Source organism: Echinops telfairi, unplaced genomic scaffold (genome assembly GCF_000313985.2).
Source record: "Echinops telfairi isolate 266 unplaced genomic scaffold, ASM31398v2 ScPeMD7_18;HRSCAF=68, whole genome shotgun sequence".
Taxonomy (NCBI): Eukaryota; Metazoa; Chordata; class Mammalia; order Afrosoricida; family Tenrecidae; genus Echinops; species Echinops telfairi.
In genome coordinates, this window is record NW_022103915.1 from 56,677,340 (window position 1) to 56,698,014 (window position 20,675).

At 35.8% G+C, this 20,675-nt stretch overlaps 1 protein-coding gene across 1 annotated transcript in view; it reads left to right on the top strand.

Annotated features, from left to right (window-relative positions):
- SOS2 (SOS Ras/Rho guanine nucleotide exchange factor 2) overlaps positions 1 to 20,675 on the top strand; it is a 101,754-nt gene that overhangs the window by 58,113 nt on the left and 22,966 nt on the right. Inside the window, exons 7-15 of the mRNA XM_004698575.2 lie at positions 3,922 to 4,065; positions 5,214 to 5,324; positions 7,256 to 7,354; positions 8,746 to 8,873; positions 9,362 to 10,017; positions 11,017 to 11,098; positions 12,240 to 12,362; positions 16,886 to 16,989; positions 18,201 to 18,417. Coding sequence (XP_004698632.2) covers positions 3,922 to 4,065; positions 5,214 to 5,324; positions 7,256 to 7,354; positions 8,746 to 8,873; positions 9,362 to 10,017; positions 11,017 to 11,098; positions 12,240 to 12,362; positions 16,886 to 16,989; positions 18,201 to 18,417 — 1,664 coding nt within the window. The remainder of the gene's footprint in view (positions 1 to 3,921; positions 4,066 to 5,213; positions 5,325 to 7,255; positions 7,355 to 8,745; positions 8,874 to 9,361; positions 10,018 to 11,016; positions 11,099 to 12,239; positions 12,363 to 16,885; positions 16,990 to 18,200; positions 18,418 to 20,675) is intronic.

The following is a 20,675-nucleotide window of genomic DNA, read 5'->3' on the forward strand; positions in this document are numbered from 1 at the left end:
GTTTTATGTACAATGGTATGATAAAAAAATGTTAAAATGCTAATAACAACAACAACAAAAAAAGCGAATAGCTAATGTCTTTGCTTTTTCGGTGTCCCATTAGCTCCATTCCTCAGGAAGTAATCTTTATTGACTCCATTTCACTGATTGATGCTGATTTCTGTTATAATATTGAAAGTTAGAGGGAGATAAAGAGAACTCTTTTATTCTCTGTCACTATCTAATATCTTTGGTATATAGACAAGACTTTTATTTTTTTTTCTATTTAGGTGTAGACCATTTAACATCAAAGCATAGTGCTCAGCAAATAATGGATGAAGGACTGAAGGACTTGAGATTGATCTTTTTTTTCTTTCTGAGATTGATCTTAATGTACTTCTATAGACCCCATTTCTGTCTGTATGTTTACAGTTTTGGTTGACCTAATATGTCAGGACCATTTTTTAGATATTTTCTCATTTAGTCTTCATAAAAACTCTGTTAAGGTAGCTAATTGGATACCTGCTGTGTGACTCTAAACAAATTACTTAACTGCTCTGTTGGAATGATTAATGTGCCTAAAATGGTTATGAGGTTACACAGCAAGTTTCTAGAATAGAAGTGCTCAACAAACAGTATCCATTAAGGTCATGATTGTCATAAGCCAGGGGCATCCATAGCAAATGGTGGAGCTAGGATACAAACAGGTTTTTCATACTCCAAAGCCCACAATGTTTCTGTTAGAAAGTGTTGGGTGAATAATAATTGACTATAACCTAGATCAGGGATGGGAAACCTTTTTTTTTTTTTTGCCAAAGGTCATTTGGATAACATCATTCTCAAGCCATATAAAATTACCAAGTTAAAGATTAACTTTGTATGTTTGGTCAGACATTTAATTAACTCATCCCTAATGTGATGGCAGGAACTACTCTTTGGGGAGGTGTGTGATGTTACTGGCACTCATAGTTTCATGAACCTTATATGGCCCATGGGCTATACTTTCCATACCCCTGACCTAGGTAGTTAAATGATTTGTGTATTCCAGAGGACTTGAACCTGCTTCTACATATAATTCATATGTGAGAGCTTAACTGAGATCTTTAATTCTACCTCAAAATTCAGGAGGCTAACTATAAATTGTGCAACCAGATTGTTATCTGGGATTGGGAGTCAGATCTTCATTCTGATCCCAGCTCTTGTTAATAACTATCTCTCCAAGAACTTGATTAAGTTTAGCATCTTATGCTGTCTTAAAACACTAAAATGCTGTTATTTATGTAAAGCAGTGTTTCCCAAAGTGGGTGATACCGCCCCCTAGGGGGTACTGCAACAATCTATGGGGCCTGCAAAAACATAACATAAATTTTATCATGATTATAGTACAAATTACGCCGCTGCGTAATTTTTTTTCTCAAAAAGGGTTGGTAGGCCATATAAGTGTGGGGGCCTATTAAAGAGCCCTTCAGTCACAATATGAAACTTAAGAATTCTTAGAGAAAACTATTTAGAATCTATATTTTCCAATATTTTACTATTTCTAATTCCCTACCTAATTCATGATTTACTTTAAGTCTTAGAATATATTGGCATGAAATTGGTGGAAATATACTCTTAATGCTTATGTTAATGCTCAATTAAAATAATCTTGGAATATGTATGACAAAATATTTGCCACTTTAATCATTTGAAGCATATAATTTATATTAATTACATGTATCACTTTAGACAGCCAGCATCACTATTTTCCAAAAGTTCATATCACCCCAAACAGAATATTCATATCCATAACAGAATAACTTCCCATTTCCACCCTTCCTCCCTTTCCTCTAGTCCAGCGGTTCTCAACCTGTGGGTCATGACCCCTTTGGAGGTTGAATGACCCTTTCACAGGGCTTGCCCGATTCATGACAGTAGCAAAATTACAGTTATGAAGTAGCAATGAAAATAATTTTATGGTTGGGAGGTCACCATAATAGGAAGAACTGTATTAAAGGGTTGCAGGAAGATTGAAAACCACTGCTCCACTCCCTTGTAGCCACTAATAAACTGTTGTCTTTGTTTTTACTTATTATTAATAACTATTTCATATAAGTGGAATCATACAAGATGGTACTCCCCAAAACCGGAAAACTCAGCTGGGGGGAGTACTACACTGGTAGTATTCATTGTAGTACACATTTCCCCCACTAGGCGAGCATTGAGCAACTCACTGAGCTAGTGTGCTCAGTGATGTCACCTGGGAAGGTTCTCTCTGGTCACAATAAATTTTTTCATAAAAGCAGTTTTGCTTGAATCTTGTTTTTTGTTTTAAGCTAGTTTTTTTGTGATGGCCGATTTAAGAGAACAGTGTGCAACAGTTGTACACCTGTGAAATTTTGTTTCCTGCTGGGGGAAAATGCCACAGAAACTATTGTGATGTTGAACACAACTTACAAGGAAAGGGTTATGGGAAAAATTCAAGTGTACAGTGGTTTTCTTGTTTCAAAAAAGTTGAAGTATCGATTGATGACAAACCTTGTTGTGGATGCCTATTAACTAACAGATGAAAATGTTCACTCATGGTGCATATGGAGTTCATTCCACCAGGTCAGACTGTTAATCAAGCTTTCTATTTAGAGGTTCTGAAAAGATTGCAGAACAGTGTGTGACAAAAAAGGCCTGATCTGTGGCAGATAGGAGACTAGTTTTGCCACCACGACAATGCATCTGCTCACGCAGCCATCACAGTGTGGCATTTTTTGGCAAAAACAACATGCCTCTCTTGCCCCACATACCTGACTCGCCCGGCCTCGCTGTGTGTGACTTCTTTTTGTTTCCTTGAATGATGAAGGATATGAAAGGACAACTATTTGATGACTAGAAGAGGTGAAGAAAAAAAAACGAGGGAGGCACGTGCTGTCAGCCATTCAAACAGATGAGTTAGAAAAATGTTTCCGAGAATGGAATCTCACATTTGACAAATGTATTAAGTGTAATGGAGAGTACTTTGAAGGTGTTAAGGTTGTTTTGTAAAAAAAATTAAATATATAGCTGGTGGGGGGGATTCCATTTTTTGGGGGGTACCTCTTTGTATAGTATTTGTCCCTTTGTGTCTGACTTGGTTCATTAAGTATCTTTTTCAAGTTTGATCCATGTTGTAGCATGTATCTGAACTTCTTTTTTCCCCAACAGCTTTATTGGTATATATATATCATACAGACGGATAGTTCATTTGTTCAGTCATATCAAGGGGAATTGTTCAGTCAGCACCCCATCTGTCTTACAGCAGCCTCTCCCCCCCCACCCCAATCCATGATTTACTTGCCTTTAAAATGAATTGTGCAATCCTGATTGAACTTCACTTCTCTTTATGGCTTAATGTAGTCCATTGTGTGCGTGTGTGCATGTGTGCGTAAAATCTTTTGAAAATGCATTCATCTGCTGATGGACATTAGAGTTGTTTTCACTTTTTGGCTGCTGTGAGTAATGGTGCTTTGGTAAACCTTGGTGTACGAGTATCAGAGTCCCTGTTCTCAATTATTTTGGGTGTATATCTAGAAGTGGAATTGGTGGGTCATGTATTTATTATTTTGAGGAACCCCTAAACTTTTCCCACAGTGGCTGCCCCATTTTACTTTCCTACAGCAGTGTACAAGGGTTGTAATTTCTAGACATTTTCCTGATAGTTATTTTAATTTTTTTTATAATACCATTCCAGTTAGGGTGAAGTGGCATCTCATTGCAGTTTTACTTTTAATTTCTTTAATGACTAATAGTGTTGAACATTTTGCGTATGTGTGTGCTTATTAGTTATTTGCGTATCTTGTGTGAGGATATGTACCTTTTAAAAAGTAGGCTGTTTGTCTTTTTGTTGCTGAATTGTGTGAGTTCTTTCTATGCCTAACAGATTTCAAGCAAAATTCCAACTTCTCATGTCTTAACCTTTATTTTCATTTTTAGGATATTGAGAAGATTTTCAGTAACATTTCAGATATCCATGAATTGACTGTGAAACTCTTAGGCTTGATTGAAGACACTGTTGAAATGACTGATGAAAGTAGTCCTCATCCATTGGCCGGCAGCTGTTTTGAAGATTTGGCAGAAGTAAGTTTGTAAAACTACTTTATATCCTCATTAATGCCCTAGTCTAATGTTAGCACTTGATATTTTAAAAAGATATTCTATATGAACATTAGAAGATATTGTAGGCTAGTGGGGGCGGGGGGATGTACTTCAGTGGTAGAATTTTGGTTTAATATTCACCCAATGTATCCATTGGTACAACTACAGCCTGTCAGTGGAGAATTGCATGTTGCTATGTACTGAATAGGCCTTAGTGGAATGTCCAGACTACTGTGGATTAGGAAGAAAGGCCTGGCAAGCTACCTTTGGAAATCAGCTAATGGAAACTCTTTGGATCTCAGTGGTCATCCATTGTGCATCAAGCTAACTTGCCAGCAGCCAACAATAAACAGGCTACTATAAAAAATACTGTAAATGTAACCGAAAACAAACTAAAGTACCGTGCTTTTATTTTGAAGGTCTCTGGGTGATACAGTTTGCACTTGACTGCTGACCTAAAGGTTGGCACTTTAATTCACCCAGCAGTGTTGCAGATGAAGTTACTGGCATTTTGCATTTAATGTGGGTGGGGGTAGGGGTGGTGGTGGAGAGCATCACACCACCACTAACTTTTGATTATTATCCTATTAATTTTTGCTAGTCTGCTAGGGAAAAAATAGCATATTGTTCTTTAGTTTTCCTTTTCCTTTTTTGAAATACAAAAATCAATGATGTTGATTATTTTACATGTGTTAACTGTTTTTATTTTATATATTTTTTAAAAACAGTTTCAGTTTAACCTTGGTAGCCCTAGCTAAAGTTTTTTTTTCCCCCTAGTTAAAATTTCAAATCCTAGTCTTTTATTAATAAAAACACTTAAAAATACACTTTTAATATACTGGAAGTAAATCCTGTATGCATAAATGTTAAAATGGTTTCATGCTTGGTGACATCAGTGACCTATTTTAAGACCAAGCTCATATCACCTATTGTCAAAGTCACTATTTTGATTAATACATTTTCTAGTAGTATCCATAGTTAATTTTAATTGTTCCTGAAAAGCAAGAAGTACAGCGTTCCAAAATTTAGTTGAGAACTTGGATAGAAATTTGCCATTACATAATTTGTATCAAATTAGTATGAAAAGGTTCTTTTGACCCTAACACATTTTTATTTTTATAAAAAAATAGGAGCAAGCTTTTGATCCTTATGAAACATTATCACAGGATGTACTTTCACCAAAGTTCAATGAACATTTCAATAAGTTGATGGCCAAACCTGCAGTTTCTTTGCACTTCCAGGTAAGCTTAAATTGAATTTCTTTAAAAAATAAAGCAAGTAAAGAAATATTCTGACATCTTATCCTTAAAAAATTTGTAATTCTAAAATATTTTTAAACTAGTGAAGAAATAACTCACTGTATAATCCTTCAAATTATGTTGCTGTGAACCCATTTTTAGATTGTCTTCTGTTCAGCTTTTTCTGTTTTTCTATCATAGAAAGAACTTAATGTAGATATATTCTGTTATAACAAATTCTGATTGACCAGCAGAATCTTGGCTCATTCTAGATCTAGGATATAGAGAAATCTGGAGAGCTATTGTAGGGCCTTAACCCCCACAAGAGAAAGAACTGGATAAATTATAAGGAGTAGAGAGAATAACCTTCACTATGCTTGTACTTTCAGGCAAATAAATAAGCCTTTCTTCACTGGTCCCTTCTAGCTACTTCCTCTTTTCATATTTTCCTCTTGGCAGCCAACTAGCTTTAGATTTTTCAAAATATTTCTTTTTTATCAAACTACTATATTCTACCCAAAATATAACACTAAAAACAATCATTGAGAATTAACTTAATTTCCAAATCTGTTGGATATTTTATTTTTCATTTTCATGTCAGTAGCATTTGTTAATCCTCCTGTCCCTTGGCTTCCTTGATATGATTTCTTCCTAGTTTTCATCCTCTCCAATTTCTCTTTTCCAGACTTGTTAAATATAGGTATTTTCCAACTTTAGTAACCATTTCACCACTAATTAACAATACAGATGATGTTTGAAGACTTCTTGGTTCCAGTTAAAGCATTTTATCATGAAATATCCAGGGGAGTAATTCAAGTCACTATTTCAATTGTGGAAAGAAGTATTAGTCCAAATAAGTCAGCTTTAAAGATATTTAAAATCATCCTAAGTTACTTTTAGATCCTTTATAAGTTCTCAAAAGCGATTTATACAGTAGTACTTTTTAAACTGGCTTATATCTATGACTAGTTATACACCAAGATTTTTCAGGGTATTTAAGTACCTTGAAAGAAATTAAACATGTAGACTACTTGAAAATTTGTTTGTGATCTTTTTCTTTTTCTTCCCCAACATCTTCCATATATGACCCCATACCATATTGGATTTTCCACCAGACCAGTGGTTCTCAACCTGTGGGTCGTGACCCCTTTGGGGGTCGAATGACCCTGTCACAGGGGTCGCTGGATTCATAACAGTAGCAAAATTACAGTTATGAAGTAGCAACAAAAATAATTTTATGCTTGGTGGGGGGGGACTATATTAAAAGGTCGCAGCATTAGGAAGGTTGAGAAACACTGCTCTATGCATTTCTCCAGAGTATAAGAAACCCCCAGAGTACCAGGAGGCTTCAAAATGTTTGTGGACAATTCAAATTCAGTTAACTTTTTATTCCATTTTCCACAAACTTTTTGAAGCTCCCTTGAGTGTTGTGCTGCTTCTGACGGAGAGTTCATTGAATGAAAAGGAAAGTGAGTTTCTAAAATCAGGGATAGGTTAATGGTGGTAAAAACCCTTGGCTAGCCAAAACATCTTCACATGGCTATCTCATTAGCTAGCTAGCTGGAAAAAAGAAGTGATGTATATTAGATGACATACATAAAACAAAGCATTTAGAGGTCTATGAGGAACTCTTAGACATTTCTAAAAACTTTGAAGAATTGGTTTTCTGGGTTAGAGAGCTTGGGACCATAGTCTTATGAGGTGACTCAGTCAACTGGCATAATAAGGTTCATGGATATTGTATTCTACATCTTAGTTTGGTGTGTAATATCTGGTGTCTTAAAAGCTTGCTAGTAACCATCCAAGATGCGGCTGTGATTCTCATAACCAGAGCTAAAAGTATTGAAGAGTTCAGAGTTGTTTCTGTTAGGTGCTGCTGTAATATGTTCTTTATATCAGAGATAAATGTACTATTCTATCCCTATGTTTTGCAGTCCATTGCTGATGGGTTTAAAGAGGCAATTCGATATGTTCTTCCACGCCTTATGCTAGTGCCAGTGTACCATTGTTGGCACTATTTTGAATTGTTAAAGGTAAGATGAAAGCTTCCTTGACTAAAATTACTTACCTGTGAAAGGTTTGAAAACCATTTTTGACTCAGTCATTATTTTTTAATACTTTTATTCCTAAAAACCAAGAAATCTTAAATTATCTAACTTCTTCTAGGAAGCTTGGGAATAAAACCTTTATTTTTTTCATTTATTTATTTATTTTATTTTCTGTTTCCATTTTTTAAAATAATTTTATTGGGGGCTCTTACAGCTCTTATCACAATCCATACTTACATACATTGTGTCATGTACATTTGTACTTCTGTTGTCATCATCATTTTCAAAACATTTTCTTTGAGCCCTTGGTATCAACTCATTTCCCCTTCTCCCCACCATCCCTCCCTAATAAACCCTTGATAATTTATAAATTATTATTTTTTTCATGTGTGACACCAACCGCTGTCTCTACCTACTTTTTGGTTGTCCGTCCCCCTGGGAGGGGGTTATATGTAGATCACTGTGATTGATTCCCTCTTTCTCCCCTCACCTTCCTCTTCTCCTCCTAGTATCGCTACTATTATTACTGGTCCTGGGGGGTTTATCTGCCCTGGATTCCCTGTGTTTCCAGCTCCTATCTGTACCCATGTACAGGCTCTGGTCTAGTCAGATTTGTAAGGTAGAATTGAGATCGTGATAGTGGGGTTGGGGGAGGTAGGGAGGAAACATTAAAGAATTAGAGGAAAGTTGTATGTTTCATCGGGGCTATACTGCATCCTGACTGGTTCTTCTCTTCCTTGTGACCCTTCTGTAAGGGGATATCCAATAAAAACCCTTTATTCCTACTTATCTGTACATAGTTTCTAAGTGATAGATGAAAGAAAATATATTATTTCATAGTATATGATCTTAAAATTCCAAACCTTGTAAAAAACAGTTCACTATTTAAAATTTTCCGTAATTTTTAGAAACATAGTGTTTTAAGTCTTTTAATTAAGGAATTAATAGCTTTTCATATTATTGCATTGCTTTAAATTTTTGTTTTGTTTAAATTATTAAAAATACTTTAAAACTATATATGTAGAAAATGTTCAACATGACATGGTTTTTATATTTGCTTTTTCCCCTTCTGATTCTGTTAGTAGTAATTTATACATACATTTGTTTACAATAAAGAGAGTGAGTTTATTTGAAGAGTCAGAAGTTATACATATATTTCTATTATGTAATTTATTACTATATAAGCCATAGAATTTTTATCAAGCATATAAAATTATCCTTACTTTGATAAAGTAAATTTATAATTCAAAGTCAATATTTTCTGGTTCATCCTCTAATTGTGAAAAAGATGGTAGAAGAATCAAATAATGCAAGTCTAATTTTCTTCGTGTTCTTTTAAAAAATTTATTAATTGTTTTCTTCTTGTTTTTTCCAAGCAATTGAAAGCATGTAGTGAAGAACAAGAAGACAGAGAGTGTTTGAACCAAGCCATCACTGCTCTCATGAATCTCCAAGGTAGCATGGACCGAATTTACAAGCAGTATTCACCTAGACGCCGACCTGGGTAATTCCAAACTGTTTAAAATATGCATGTTCTGCATACTTACTTTTACCTGATGTCTTGTGCTCTAAAGAAGTGTGTTTATAGAGATAATCACACTTTGAAAATGCTGCTACTTTGTTCCACATTATTCCTTCAAGCTTTTAAAATTAGCATCTTATTACTAAGTTATATTTAATAAACTTAAAATGTGTATGCACTTTTTTGGTGTAATCTGTATAAGAAATTTAGAAGTATTTCTAGTAGTTTCAATTTTTATGGCATTTGGGATGAAATATAGGGCCATTTCTTTCATGTAATAAAATTGAGTCATACATAGGGAATTGTCCAAAGTGATTTACTATTCGTAAAATAAAGTCATTGCTGTGTCTAAACTCTGTTAAGCTGTTTGTTACTTTTGTCACTCGATTTGAGGGAGTTTACACATTAGCCAATTAGGATTGCCTCATCACTGAATAAGCTAAATGTATCTCCATCTTTCTTTTTTTAAGGGATCCTGTCTGTCCATTTTATAATCGTCATTTAAGAAGCAAACACTTGGCTATCAAAAAAATGAATGAAATTCAGAAAAACATAGATGGATGGGAAGGCAAAGATATTGGACAGTGTTGTAATGAATTCATTATGGAAGGTCCATTGACAAGAATTGGTGCTAAACATGAACGCCATATTTTTCTCTTTGATGGCCTAATGATTAGCTGTAAACCTAACCATGGCCAATCTAGGCTTCCAGGTTACAGTAATGCAGAATACAGACTAAAGGAAAAATTTGTCATGAGGAAAATACAAATCTGTGATAAAGAAGATACTTGTGAATGCAAACATGCCTTTGAATTAGTATCCAAAGATGAAAACAGCATAATATTTGCTGCTAAATCTGCTGAAGAGAAAAACAACTGGATGGCGGCCCTGATTTCTCTTCAGTATCGTAGTACTCTGGATCGGATGCTAGACTTGGTTCTACTGAGAGAAGAAAATGAGCAACCACTGAGACTACCAAGTCCAGAAGTGTATCGTTTTGTGGTAAAAGACTCCGAGGAAAATATTGTATTTGAAGACAGCTTGCAGAGTAGAAGTGGAATTCCCATTATTAAAGGTGGAACTGTGGTAAAATTAATTGAAAGACTGACATATCATATGTATGCAGGTATGTGAAACTCATAACCAATGCTTACTCTAGGACATAGATTCCCAAGCTACTGTCCTCCTCATGAGGAGACAAACACATGAGCATACCTCCGAGCAAATAAAAACGTTTGTTGTCTAGCTCATAATCCATGATCAAGTGTAGCTGTTTGCTTTCCAGGCCCTCCCTCTGGATTGTTTTAGTGCCTCCACTTTGGGAAACATCGCTTCGAAAACCTATGGCCTAAAAGCTTTTCAAGAGTATGTGAGACCTGGACCAAAAAAAGCAGATTGGCTCCAAATTTTAAAAGATTTCTGGAAAATGAAAGGAATAATTCGTTCAGTGTTCCTGAAGCATACTGTTGTGTTGTGAGCATTGTTAGTTACCTAGTTCCGACTTCCTCAGCTGATTTGATTCGGACTCACAGTGAGCCAGTAAAGCAAAGTAGGATTGTCACTTGGGGTTTCCAAGACTGAGCTCTTTACAGGAGCAGAAAGTCACCTTTCACTCAAGGAGCAGCTCGTAGGTTTGAACCACTGACCTTGTTGCTAGCAGCCCAATAGCGCCACCAAGGCTCCTTTTTAGTATCTATAAAATTGGATAGTCATAAGTTTTTACATTTGAAAACAATCCATATCTCTCAAGAAATAGCATCAGTGGCAAGAAGAGCTAGAGTAAACAGAAAAGTAAAGGGAAGGGTCCATAACAGGTTTTTTTTTTTTAATCATTTTATTAGGGGCTCATACAACTGTTATCGCAATCCATACACACATCAATTGTGTAAAGCGCATGTGTACATTCATTGCCCTCATCGTTCTCAAAACATTTTCTCTCCACTTAAACCCCCGGCATTGGGTCCTCATTTTTCCCCTCCCTCCCCGCTCCCCCCTCCCTCATGAGCTCTTGATAGTTTATAAATTGTTATTTTGTCATATCTTGCCCTGTCCCATAACAGGTATTTTGAGCTAAATTAAACTGTGATTTGAACATGCAATCTGTTTTTGTGCTCTGCTATTTCAGATCCCAACTTTGTTCGTACTTTTCTTACTACATACCGTTCATTTTGTAAGCCACAGGAATTGCTAAGCTTACTGATGGAAAGGTAAGAAAGATATATGCTTCTTTTATGTCATAGGTTCCTAAGCTTTTTTTGCCCATCACCCCTTTTTCAGAAAAACAAACAATTACTCGGTGCTCAGTAGGCAATTAAATACTTGTTTACTATAACCATAACCCACAATACAGAGCAGGTGGGTGTGTACTTTTGCAGCCTCCCCCCCCCCCCGGGATAGTCCCAGTGACCCCAGAGGGCAGTATTGCCCATTTTGGGAAGTACTGGCTTTTATGAATACTTGTGGTAAGTTTATTGCTTGCTTCATAATTTTCAAAGTACATAGCACCTAGTAAGTTCTTACTGTCTTTTTTGAGCATATACATTTGTCATTACATTAGCAATATTACTGTTCCCTTCAAATAGATTGCTCACTGAAATCTCTGTTTATGATTGAGGTCTTTTCATGATTAATTTTTAAAATGAGCTGAATTGAATTTTTAGTAATATAGTGGTATTTTAAATGTTAGATAGATGAAACGATAGTATATTCTCCAAATGATTTTTGACTCAGTTTATTACCAGAATTTTATCACGTCCTGTGTTATTCTGTGAAACTGAGCTCTGAACTTACCCAGCCGAGTCAGTGTAATGTGCTTTAAAGTAGTCGATCCCATGGCCAAACTAAGGGAAGGAAGCACCCATGAGACTTATATTTTAGGTGTATTCTAGAGACTGAGCAAGTTTTTAGTTTTGATTTTTAAATGTACTTACTTAGATAACTTCTTTAAATATTGCTAAAAATTCCTTTGATCCTTCTGATGTCTTTAAAGAAGCCTTTCATTTTAATAATGTACATTCTAAAGACAGATGATTAGATAAGCCACTTTTATCATGTTCTTTAAAGAAGTTGTACTCATCAAATCTTTTCTGGGGTCGTTTCCACTGACCTTTTCAATGTTGGTCACTATTATGAAACTGCTGTTAAGAAAATAAAAGCATGACTATAAACTAATCAAGAACAATTTTCCTGTAGCTTGTTATACAATAAGGGAAGTTTGACTGTAACTGCTCCTTTTATGTAGCTAGTAGGAAAGAAGGTTGTTTAGTCAAAATACTTTCTCTGCTTTATATGAAACACTTGACATTTATTTTTGCATGAGAATATTTCTACCATTTGCTTTTCTTCTAGATTTGAAATTCCAGAGCCAGAACCCACTGAAGCAGATAAACTGGCAATTGAAAAAGGCGAGCAACCAATCAGTGCAGACCTTAAAAGGTTTCGCAAGGAGTATGTCCAGCCAGTACAACTTAGGTTTGATTTCAATATTAAATTTTTTATGTGCAGTTTAACTTTGAATTTATAAAGTTAGCACAAAAGTTCTTACTTCTTACTTCAGATGCAGGTATTATTGCTAATGTCATAGCAGTTATGTGAAACTTTCCAAGTTATTTTTATGTGAAGCTGCTCATAAATGTCTTGAAGAAATGTAGTACTAAAATACATAGGTGCTTGGCTACCTCAGTCAGTAGAGCATGAGACTCCTACTGAAGACAAATGGGTGTATAAGCAAATGTAGTGAAGAAAGCTGATGGTGCCCGGCTATCAAGAAGTATAGCATCTGGGGTCTTAAAGGCTTGAAGGTAATCAAGCGGCCATCAAGCTCAGAAGCAACAAAGCCCACATGGAAGAAGCACACCAGCCTATGAAATCACGAGGTGTTGAAGGGATCAGGTATAAGGCATCATCAGAACAAAAAATCTTACCATACTGAATGATAGGGGGAGTGGAGTGGAGACCCAAAGCCCATTAGTAGGCCACTGGAGATCCCCTTGCAGAGGGGTCTCGGAGAGGAGATGAGCCAGTCAGGGTGTGATGTAACAACGATGAAAAATACAACTTTCCTCTAGTTCCTAAATGTTTCCTCCCCGCTCCCACTATCATGACACGAATTCTACCTTGCAACTCTGGCTAGACCAGAGGATGTACACTGATACAGATAGGAACTGGAAATACAGGAAATTCAGGGCGGATGAGTCCTACAGGACCAGTGGTGTGAGTGGCAATACAGGGAGGGTAGAGGGAGAGTGGGTAGGAAAGAGGGAACCGATTACAAGGAACTGTATGTGACCTCCTCCCTGGGGGACGGACAACCGAAAAGTGGGTGAAGGGAGACGTCGGACAGGGCAAGATATGACAAAATACCAATTTATAAATTATCAAGGGCTCATGAGGGAGGGGGGAGCGGGGAGGGAGGGGGAAAATGAGGACCTAATGCTGGGGGCCTGAGTGGAGAGGGAATGTTTTGAGAATGATGAGGGCAGTGAATGTACAAATGCGCTTTACACAATTGATGTGTGTATGGATTGTGATAAGAGTTGTATGAGCCCCTAATAAAATGATTAAAAATAAATAAATAAGTTTAAAGGTTAAACAAACAAAAAAGGTTCTATTATTTACATCAATATAGTATGTAATATATTATGTAATTACATCATATTATGTAGTTACATATTATGTAATTATATCAATATATTAGGCAAATAACTATTTGTCATTGTTAGTAAAAGTTCCCTTTTCTATCTTTTCAATTATGTTCTGGAAGTCTGGTGTGTTTTTGTTTGCTTTGTCTTTTAATAGTGTATATTTATAGAAGCTCTGACTTTTTCTATTCATCACCCCAACATATATAGGCATTTATTATTAGAGAAATAATTTGGAATACTTCTAAATTGCATTTGATAATAGCAGCTGCCAACTGTTAGGTGCTCACTGTGTGCATTTTACTAATTGCTTTATTTCATCCTCACAACACAATTTTTACTGCCACTGTAAATGAGAAAATTGAAATTTAACAATATCAAGTAGCTTGAGGTGCAGGTCATATAAATTGAATCATCGGACCAGGCTTCAAACCTTTGTCTGTTTGACGTTTTGTTACTGGGAGGTATTGAAAATTGGAAGCACTTGTAATTGTCCTTCATCCCAGTTCATGCGCGAACCAAAGTATCACTGCCCCTTTCTCTCCATGAGAAAACTTATTAACTGTATATTTTACAATCTAAATTTTTTTTCTCAAAATGTTAAGGTGATATCCTTGATTAATACTGACCAAAAAAATGCACTTTTAGAACTGAATCTTTTAGTTACTTATTTTCAAAGATAATTGTCACAAATAATGCAGTGTTAGAAAAATGGCACCACTCTCAGCTCGTATCTCTCAGCCAGAACGTTGAACATGTCCTTTGTTCATAAGGAGCAGTGGTTCTCAACCTTCCTAACGCCGTGACTCTCATACAGTTCCTCATGGTGCGGTGACCCCCAACCATAAAATTATTTTCATTGCTGCTTCATAACTGTTGAGAACCACTGATATAGAAGTTCTCAGTATAGTAGAAGATGAGATTATCTTTCCATCAGCAAAAGAATAAATTTTCCATTAGGTGTGATGAATTTGTACTAAACTGTAATATTTGTATTAATGCACACTTAAGCTCCTTTTTGACACGAGGCATGCATTTTTGTGGTTGCTATATGGAGGAAGGATAAACATAATTTGAGACTTAGTCCTGTACATTCTTCAGATATTTATTTCTAAGTGTTTTCTAAGTTCTCAGTCCTACGTTGCTCATCTTTGACACCATTGTGTTTTGCTTTTATTTTATTATTTTATTTATTTTTAAATTATTTTATTGGAGGCTTATACAATTCTTAACACAGTCCATACATACACCCATTGTGTCAAGGACATTTGTACATTTGTTGCCATCATCCTCAAAACATTTACTTTCTACTGTACTTGCTTTTATTAGGAAAAAGGATACATGAAACAATTATATATTGATTTGTGTTGAGTGTTTAAATATCAAAAATAGAAGCTTAGAGAACTACAGCCTTGAAAATTTTCAACCATAGCTGAGAATAGACTAGAGAAATTAGGGAGGCATCAGATGGAAGAGGTAAAAAATCTGAGTTTATCTTTAAAGGCTATATAGACAGACAGACACTGAAAGTCATATAAAATTGTTATCAACAAAGGCAAGAAAATAGAAACGAGAATGTTATGCAGAAGCCATACATAGCAAACTGACCTGAGAGGAATGGAGACATTGCATTACAATTTGAATTTTATTGTTGGGGCAGCATATTGTAAGTACTATCGATTGCTACAAGAACAAACAGGTCAGTTTTGGAAGAAGTGTAACCTGAATGTGCCTTAGAAGTGACAGTGGTGAGACGTCATCTCATGTAATTTGGACATGTTATCAGGAGAGACTATTCTTTGAAAAAGGACCTCATGCTTGGTATACTGGAAGGACAGCAAAAAAGAAGAAGACCTTCAGTTAGGTGGATTTGACATGCTGTCTGCAAAAATGGGCTCAAACATAACAGTTGTGAGGGTGGCACAATGTACTTGGGAAGTACTGTTGCACTTGGGAAGCTATGGGTTGGAACAGATTGTAGGGCACCCAACAACAACAGAGTAAATGAGATTAATTACCGGTATGTGGAATTGATTGAATTGAATATGGCCTTGAACTTCAAGGAGTTCTGGTGGTATAATGGGTTACATGTTAGGCTATTTAACTGCAAGGTAGCAGTTCAAAACTACCAATTGCTCTGCTGGAGAAAGATGAGGCTTTCCATTCCTGTAAAGGGTTACAGTGTCGAAAACTCACAAGGGCAGTTCTGCACTGTCCTATGGAGTTGCTATGATAGATGGCAGTGAGTGTGTCTTGCCTTATATGTTTCCTAAACATTTTATTAAAAATTTTTAATGTATAATAAAGATGAAAGAATTTTACAGTTACCCATACACTGAAAGCATTTGATTTAGGGTAATGTTGGTTAGGGTAATGTCAGGGACTTTGTCTTGCTTGAATTCACAACCAGTGCTCATGGAAGCAGCAGTCAAGTGCAAAATTGAATTAGGTAAATCTGCTGCACAAAACTTGTTTAAGAGTGTTGAAAAGCAAGGAGATTACTTTGAGGACTAAAGTGCACCTGACACAAGCCAGGATACTTTCAATTGCCTTATATGTTTCCTAAACATTTTATTTAAAAATTTTAATGTATAATAAAGATGAAAGAATTTTACAGTTACCCATAAGCTTAGATTCTACCAACATTTTACTGTAGTACTTGATTTTATCACATAATATATTCATTTATCATTCTTCTATTGCTTCATTAATCATCTTTATTTTTGCATTTTATAGTACACTTGTTAAATACTTCACCTTGTATATCAACAGGCTGGTTTGAGAGTGGGAAGTTTACATGGAAGTAATCTTATGTTAAAATAATAAAGAAAAACTATAGAATGTAACTAATAAATATTACTGTGCTTCTTGTATTTCTGTGCCACAACAGACCAACTTCAGTGCTGATACATCAATTCTTATTCGTAGTGACCCAGCAGGACACAATCCAGCTACTCTGTGTAGGGTTTTCCAAGGCTCTAAATTTTTTAGACTACCATATCTTTCTCCCTTGGGGAGTGGCTGGTGGGCTCGAACTAAAAATCTTCTGTTTGGCAACCAAAGTTCTTATTTGTCTCAGTTGATTAAATCTTTTCCTTTGTAAGGTTCTATGTAATCATTTAGTGGTATTACAAAACAGAGTAGATAGTCTCTGAAATAATATTTTTATCATTTTGAAATAGAGTGTTGATACATTTGTGCCACTTGAATTAATGGCCAACGTACTTAGATCTTAGTTGGTTTTCTCACCTTTATATACAGATTAGTGACTCATGCTACCACTATGGCATTAGAAAAGTAAAAGAAGTGTACTTGAATACTTAGTGTCACTAACATGTGTTTCTGTGTTTTTAGGATCTTAAATGTGTTTCGGCATTGGGTCGAACACCATTTTTATGACTTCGAAAGAGATTTGGAGTTGCTTGAAAGACTAGAATCCTTCATTTCAAGTGTAAGAGGTATATTATTTAAAGGCTTGGTTGAATTTTATGTTGTTCTTGAGTGTACTTTTGATTTTATGCATCTTTTTATTAAGAAACTAAACTGTTTTTCTGTCTTTACAGTGGCAGTAACATTTGCAATAATGTTTGTAGGCTTTAACCTCACATATGTTTAGAAACTTTTTTCAGGAGAATTTTAAAAATGTGCTTTTTAATAAATTTAAGCCATTTAATTCTTGCTCATCTCATGTTTGTCACTCCTTCAACTAAATAGAAACATGTTGCATTTTTCTATTTCCTTATCCTTAACCTTATTTTTAATTTTTGGTTGATTAGCTGTTTGTAATATTTACTTCCCCTAGAAAGGTATGTTTTTGGCACCTTGAAAAATAGGAATATTTATGGTTTCCTACTTTAAATTTCAGAACATGGCCCATGAAATAAAACTTTAGGCCATGTATATTTAAGCAAATGTGTATGTTTGGGAGAGAGGGAAGAAGCAAGGGGAAGAGATATGGTATATGCATTTGTTTAATGTATGGGGCTTAGAGTTTCACTTCATAGACTATGTTCTGAAACTAGTGGTGTAGTGGATTGCAGATTGGGCTGGTAACCTCAAGATCAGCTGTTCGAAACCAGGAGCCTATGCTTGAGAGAAAAATAATTAGGCTTTCTACTCCTGTAAAGATTTACATTCTCAGAAACCCATAGGGGCATGTCTTCTCTGCCTTCAAGGGTTGCTGTGAGTCAGCATTGATCAAGTCTAAAAATTCCACTTTCATCAAGTGTACATAACTGAATCAAAGTAAATTTTGTTTTATCCAGTAAAATTGCTTATTTAATCTCCTTGTTATTCAAGAGTAATTTTGTTATAATAGAAAATGTTATTCATATATTTCAATGTAGAGATTTTTAAAGATTTGTTTTTATTATATATGTCTAAACATTATTCATAATAAAAATTTTAGTTACACTCAAGTAAAACATTATAATAACACTTGGCCAAGTACAATCACCCGCTTAAGTAATTATCAATGTATGGCCACTGTCTGAGACAATATGAAAGTGACTATGAGTTGGTAATTATGAAAGGTAATTGATGATATTTGGTCAAGTGGCATTATAATCTGTCTACATTTTTATATGTTTAAAATTTTCCACAATGCAAAGTTAAGATGAAGATTCACAATTATTTTAGTTAGTAAAACGCTTTCTGTATACCTTTTCAGGAAAATCGATGAAGAAATGGGTGGAGTCAATTGCTAAGATCATCAAGAGGAAGAAACAAGCTCAAGCCAATGGAATAAGCCATAATATTACCTTTGAAAGCCCACCTCCACCAGTTGAATGGCATATCAGCAGACAGTTTGAAACATTTGATCTGATGACACTTCATCCAATCGAAATTGCACGTCAACTAACGCTTTTGGAATCTGATCTTTATAGGTAGACAAAGTTAATTGCCCCCACCACCACCACACCCCCAAGAACCTTGAATTTACCTCTACCTGTTTTTAAAATAAGGAGCCCTGGCAGCATAATAGGTTATGTATTGGGCTGCTAACTGCTGGGTCAGCAGTTCAAACCTTCCAGTTGCTCCGCAGGAGAAAGATCTACAAGCTAGGAAACCCAAAGGAGAAGTTTGTCCTGTTGGATTGGAATTAACATTTTGCAAATTATCCATGAGTACTTAAAAAAAACTGCAGGTATTATTGTGGACTTCAAGAAAGCATCCATAGCGGAGTTTTTAACTATAATTTGTCCTGTAGGTAAAAATTTTATAGTCTGTCTTTCATTGTTCAGGCCTAGATCAGGAATTATGTACTCTGAGTGTCAGGGGAAGATTAAAATAGGATCACTTTCAAGTCAGTGGTCTCACTGCTACTACTTCTATTTTCTCAGTTTAGTTTGATGAGGTCCAGCTAAGTGTCAGTCAGTCAGTATGGATGTTACACTGTTGGTAGCAAAGTGAATAGAATAGTGACTGAGGTATACTTCCTTTTATTTACAACTCGGGTTCCTGTGACATGCTACCACCATCATTCCACTAAAAACAGCTCTGCCTTCAGGAGCCTTAAAAAAAAATAATACCTTTGAGAGGTTATCCTAATTAGTAGCCTTTTTAAAAAATGGGTTATTTGGAGTAGAACAAGAATATGCACAGCCCTTCGCTTAGTGCTCATGGAGTCTAGAAAAGCACCTGAGATAAATGTTGCCTTTTTAGATTGGGTTTAGTTTGCCCTGGCTATGCCCTTCAGGGGGAGACCTTTGGCCCCCACCAGATGTTGTCAACATAGGTGATTCATAACTTCATGTTATATTGTCAATATTTTGGAATTATGGTTCTTGATTATCTTGTGGGATTTGTGATAATAAGGGATAAAGGACTTGTTACTTGAACAGTACCAAATCAGGTTTTTCCTCTGAGTATCTGTTAAATGAATGTGCATCAGGAAAAACCCCAAATTTTAACATGACATTGACCTTTCAATACTTGAAAATGTGTTTGTTAAGTGATACTTGTTGGAAGAAGGGTAGCAGATACAAAACACTGAAAGCATTTGATTTAGGGTAATGTTGGTTAGGGTAATGTCAGGGACTTTGTCTTGCTTGAATTCACAACCAGTGCTCATGGAAGCAGCAGTCAAGAGCTCAAAAGACGCATTGCATTGGGTAAATCTGCTGCACAAGACCTCGTTAGAGTGTTGAAAAGCAAGGAGATTACTTTGAGGACTAAAGTGCACCTGACACAAGCCAGGATACTTTCAATTGCCTTATATGCATGTGAAAGTAGGATATTGAATAAGGAAGACTGAATAAGAATGGATGCATTTGAATTGTGGTGCTGGCAAAGAATATTGAAATTCCCTGGACTGCTGAAAGGACAAACCAGTCTGTCTGGGAAGAAGTAAGGCTAGCATGCTCCTTAGAGGCAAGGATGGCAAGACTTCGTCTTAACATAATTTGGACATGTCAGGAGAGACCAGTCCCTTGAGAAGGACATCATGCTTGGTAAAGTGAAAAAGAGGAAGGCCCTCAACAAAGTGGATTGGCACAATGGCTGCAACAGTGGGCTCAGCCACAGGAACAACTGCGAGGATGATGCAGGACCATGCAGTGTTTCGTTCTGTTTTGTATAAGATCGCTATGGAATAGAACCAGTGTGATGCACCTAGCAACAACACCAACATTGCTGGTTGAGAAATGAAATATCTGGTGAATAATAGAACTATTAAAACTTATTTAAAAGACAGCAAGTGACTCTTTGTGCTTAATCTACTGATTTCTTTTCTTTTTTAATGAAGAGGAAAATTTGTAGAACATCCATGGCAGTCACTGGCCAGATTAAAAAATTTCATAATCCTGACTCACTGTATGTCGTGATTTACGCTATTTCAGTAATTTTTCTTTATTAACTATTTCAGGCATTCCAAAAAATACAGAAAATACCATAATGGGTGCTTATTAATTAAAACAACAAAAAAAGTTACAAATGAAATTGAAGTCCTGTGTGCAATCCCCCCTATCACATTTCCCTTCTTTTCTCCAGAGAATTACCACCATCTTATTATATTTGGTGTTTACTTAGTATGTGTGCCTTTGTTTTACACACATACTCATGTAAACAGTAAGCATTATTTTGCACATTTAAAAACAAGTGACCATCTAGCTCAGAAGCAACAAAGCCCACATGGGAGAAACAC